The sequence below is a fragment of the Pinus tabuliformis genome, chromosome 3_2 (assembly GCF_031772625.1).
Source record: "Pinus tabuliformis cultivar Carrire ecotype Pingquan chromosome 3_2, CPIR1, whole genome shotgun sequence".
NCBI lineage: Eukaryota > Viridiplantae > Streptophyta > Pinopsida > Pinales > Pinaceae > Pinus > Pinus tabuliformis.
The window spans coordinates 782,218,327-782,223,224 of record NC_142302.1 but is presented as its reverse complement, the minus strand read 5'-3'; the positions used below and the strand labels follow the sequence as shown (position 1 = coordinate 782,223,224).

The window sequence follows — 4,898 nt, the reverse complement described above, 5'->3', positions numbered from 1 at the left end:
CATAAGACTATAATTTTCCTTGGTCTTTTCCATCCGAGGAGACTCAGAGCCCTTTTTCATCATTTACTTTTCTTCTTTTCACTTCTTATTCACATGCATCTCTTGTTCTTATCTTTCTTCTATTTCTGTATTTAGTATTAATGATTTCTTATTATAGGATTGGGTTAAATGGTTGAATTAAGTCCTTTTGCAGGATTAAAAAAATCATTTCAATCTTGGAAAATCTTTGGAAGGTCATACTAATCATTTAGCCACTTGGATTAGTTTTCTTATTTCGAAATCTAGATTTCTGAGATCCTTTTGTAGCAAACAACAATAAATTTATGATATTTTTTAGAACATGCTAACGAGATTCAATAAAATGGATTTCACTTGAATTAGATCACAAAATCATTCTAGTTAATAAAAAAACTACCCCACTTCATTTTCACTTGATTAGGTTATGACTTTGATAGATGTACTAGCTCACTAGTTCTTGAATTTCTACATTTTCGACTAGTAATTTTATGTCATATTTTAGCATGGGTTAAAATAGGTATTTTTGAGTGATTCCAATTATAACAGAGACCTAACAAATACTAATAACTAAAACAATTTATTCCATCCAAATTGGATTTTATTTTGTTGGTAATTAAGTGAATTATAACTCCCTATAGAAAATTTGATGTTTCTTGTAGTATTAGTACAAAAGACCGTGTAGTAGTTTTCCAATGTGCATATACTTGGCTAGATTCCTTCATGAATCTAGGTTACTATCCATTAGGGTTCAATCAAGATACCTAGGCTATAAAGAATTGATTATGGAACACTAGATACGACTTCATACTTTCCTCTTTACCCATGCAAAACATTTTAATTTTTCCGAAGAAAAAAACCAACTTTTTATTAAGAAATAAAAAGTTACATTCTGTAAGCAACTTGCAATCCTGATGATTCAGTGGATTGTAGTTTGTCCTGCTGTAAAAACACATAATTCTCAGTCTTTTTTGACTGTTTATGGATGATAAAATTTTCTGATGACTGCTGAAATAAGGTCTGATATTTAACTGTTTGCTCTTCCTCCTTTACGGAGACTTTAAACATTTGACATAAAGACATTTTGAGGTCTCCTTTAGAGAAGGAAAACAACCTCTTACATGACTGTAACTATACTTCAGACAAGCTGATATACTCAAAGAAAATAGAGTTTTGTAATGCTATAACTGTAGAAAGAGAGAAAAAACACGGAAAAAGATATAACAATTTTGACCATAAACTTAAAGCACAAAGAGAAAGTAGGGCCGCAATCACTGTGTCTGATCAAAAGGAGGTTGCCGCGATGTAAGAGACTGCCCCTGCCTTGTTTCAATTATTGTCCAGCTTCCCAAATCCTGTTGTAAACCAGCCTTAGAAAACCTGTCTGCTTCCTCGTTTCTGTCCCTGTAGACATGGCATATGATGAAATTGTTAAAAGATGATTTTAAGAGCATTATTTCTTCAAGAATAATCTTCATAATTTGGTTTTGACAAGCAGCACTTCCATTGACCCAGTTTATGGCATTCAAAGAGTCTCCAAAAATTTGGATTGAGAAAATATTTCTATGAAGAAGCCAGCAAAGAAGGAGGCGCAATGCAGTCAACTCAGCAAAATTATTTGAGCCAGAACCTAGGCCTACAGAAGCTTTTAGAGAATGATCTTGATTTAGGTGAATGCACAACCCTGCTCCGGCCTTGTTGTTCTGGGAAGCACCGTCAAAGAAAGCCCAGGGAATACCCTCCTGGATAGTAACAGACTTGGAAGGAATATGAGGAATTTTAGGTTCAGGGACAGGTATGGCGGAATAGATGGCTGCACAATTAATCGCTGTGACTGAAGCGGGAGTGTTTTTATCTTGAAAAAGGCTCTTATTCCTCGCAATCCACACCCCCCAGAAGAAAATAAGAGGAAGAAGTCTCAAATTCCCTTCCGGGAAATTTTGCCACCATCTACTCCAAGCTTCTTCCAAAGGATCATTGCCCCACTGAGCTTTAATGTTGAGCAATCTAGTTAGCTCCCCCCAGATCTTTTTTGATTCTGCACAAGAAATAAAAAGGTGATTTATAGATTCCTTTTCAGATTTGCACAGAGAGCATCTCCCTGGTCCAAATAAATATCTGGCTCGCAAAATGTCCCAGGTTGGAACTTTCCTTTTTAACATACACCAGAGGAAAATCTTAGCCTTTGCTAGTCCTTTTAACTTCCAGATATGTTTCGACCACCACTCTGGATTTCCCCAACCTTTCTTTTGCATAAGGAAATTATATCCATCCTTTGGGGAATATTCACCTGAATCCCCCTGGGCCCATATCAACAAGTCTGGTTCATTTTTGAGCCTGACATTGGAACGGTGGAGTTCTTGGATGAAGGAGCACCATTCGTTCTTCCACCTGATGTTTAAACCCAGATCTTCCGCACTCTTCCAAGCCTGTCCCCATATTGTGGAATGACCTATTTTCTCCACCTGGTTTAAAGTAAAAATACCCTTACTAGCAAGATGCCTAAGTAAGCCTGGGGATAGAGCAAAAGCTTCATTACAGCCTACCCAGGGATCCCTTCCAATTTTTAGATGTTTGCCGTCTCCTATCTTCCATGCCAGCCCTTGTTCAATAACTGAGAAGGCTTCCACCGTGGCTTTCCAAATTACAGAGACGTTCTTTTTTCTCTTTTCCTGGCTCCTGATCCAGTCTTCCAAAGGGATTGGGTCTATGTATTTCCTTCTGACCACCCTAGTCCAAAGATTCTCCATCGAAATAAGTCTCCAGCCTGATTTAGCTGCCAGAGAAAGACTAAACTCAGGGAGTCTTTTTATTCCCCAACCTCCCCATTCTTTTGGCCTTGCCAACTTATCCCAAGCTACCCAGGGGAGAAAAGAACATTCTTTAGAGCCTGCCCATAAGAATTTGTTGCAAATCCTTCTGATTTTCTCCAACACTCCTTTAGGAACCCAAGCTAAAGCTACCCAGTAGACTGGAATGGCTAACAATACTGATTTGATAAGGGTCAATCTGCCTGCTCTGGAAAGCCACTTGTGACTCCAGTGAGAAATTCTGGCTTCTATCTTAGCTATTAGCCAGTTCCAATCCTCTTTCTTGTATGCTGTCGGTTTTAGCCAAAATCCCAGATATTTGAAGGGGGATTCCAGCGGTTGTTGGTGGAAGGGAAAAAGATTTAGCACCAAGGATCTTTCCCTTCTGTCAGCATTCGCCATAGATACCTGAGACTTCCTATAATTAATCTGCATGCCAGTAGCTTTCATAAACAGATCAATTATGCTTTTAATCTCCTTAAGTTCATTGAGAGATCCATTAGAGAAAATCAAAATATCATCGACAAAAAGAAGATGGGTGATGAAAAGATTGATTGCTACCTCTATACCTTCTACCTTCTCCTCTCTTCTAGCTTTATGAATCAACCTGCTTAAACCTTCTGCCACTAGAAGAAACAGAAGAGGAGATAAGGGGCATCCTTGCCTTAATCCTCTTTGTCTTTTGAAAAAAGGAGAAGCTGCACCATTAATAAGAACCGCATAGCTGACATTGGAGATACAACCCATTACCCAACTAATGAAGGAATAATTGAAGCCCAAGTGAGTAACCAACATCCTGAGATAAATCCAGTTTATTCGGTCATAGGCTTTGGAGAGGTCTATTTTAAAAACCACACCTTTCTTTTTCTGCTGCCTGACACTGTGAATTACTTCCTGGGCTACTCCTATGGCTTCGTGGATTTGTCTCCCATCCAAAAACCCAAATTGTTCCATAGAAATGTTTCTAGACAGAATGGGAAAAATTCTTATAGCTATCACCTTTGCAATAATTTTGTATATGCAATTGCATAAGGATATCGGCCTGAAATCTTCAAAGTTCTCCGGATCGTCCTTTTTTGGGATGAGAGCTATAAAAGTTGAATTAAAGGGCCTGTAAACTTCTCCTTTCTGTCTTGATTCTTCAACTACATCAGTGATTTCAGATCCTATTAAATCAAAGAAAAAGAGGAAGAGTTTGATGGTCCAACCATCCGGACCGGGGCTTTTATCTTTGGCCATGAGCTTCATAGCTGCTTCAACTTCCTCCTTAGTTACAAGGGCTGATAAATCCTCTGCTTCATCTTCTTCGACAAATCTTGGGAAACATTGAGCAGTTCTTATAACCTCAGCTATTGTGGCTTCTCCCGGATCTGAGAATAACCTCTGGAAATGTCTCTGTCCTATACCAAAGAGACCTGAGAAAGTGCTAATCTCCCTTCCTTCTTCATCTTTGAGGCTCCAGATGGTGTTTACAGATTTTCTTCCTTTTGCAAAATTATGAAAAAAACTGGTATTCTCGTCTCCTGATTTCAACCATATAGCCCTGCTCTTGAGCCTCCATTCTTCCTCCTTGTCCAAAAGATTTTGGTTCTGAATTTTCTCCAAAATGAAGGATTCTATCCTTGGAAGCCTGCGAGATATAGCCATGCTCCTCCATACTTTCCAAATTTTTCAACTCCTCCCTGATTTTGGACAGCTCTTCATTCTGTTTGGTCTTCCTATCCTTTGCCCAAGAGATAGTCGCCTTCTTCAGTCTCTTAAGATTTTCCATGAACAAGAAACATCTGTCATCTCTTGCATCCCTGCCCGGATGGATCCATGTTTCCATGAAAAGTTTATTAAAGGAGGGATCTTGAAGCCAAGAAGAGTTGAATTTCAAGGGGGCAGGAGGCTTTGGGGGGGGGAAGGAAATATCCAAGAAAATAGGGAAATGGTCAGAGTTACATATTTCCTCTACCCATTGCTTGAGAATAGGGACTTTTGAAATTAAGCCTTCAGAGAGGAGGAAAAGGTCCAATCTTTTAGCAATTCGATCCTCCCCTGCTCTTCTGTTCCTCCAAGTTGGCTTGAGTT

General features: G+C 38.9%; 1 protein-coding gene across 1 annotated transcript; it reads right to left on the bottom strand.

Annotated features, from left to right (window-relative positions):
* Positions 1–1,286: 1,286 nt before the first annotated feature.
* LOC149182942 (uncharacterized) lies at positions 1,287–4,472 on the bottom strand. The gene has a single exon (XM_089414738.1). It carries the CDS (start codon positions 4,470–4,472, stop codon positions 1,287–1,289), a length of 3,186 nt encoding a protein of 1,061 aa, XP_089270864.1.
* Between the last annotated feature and the right edge of the window lie 426 nt (positions 4,473–4,898).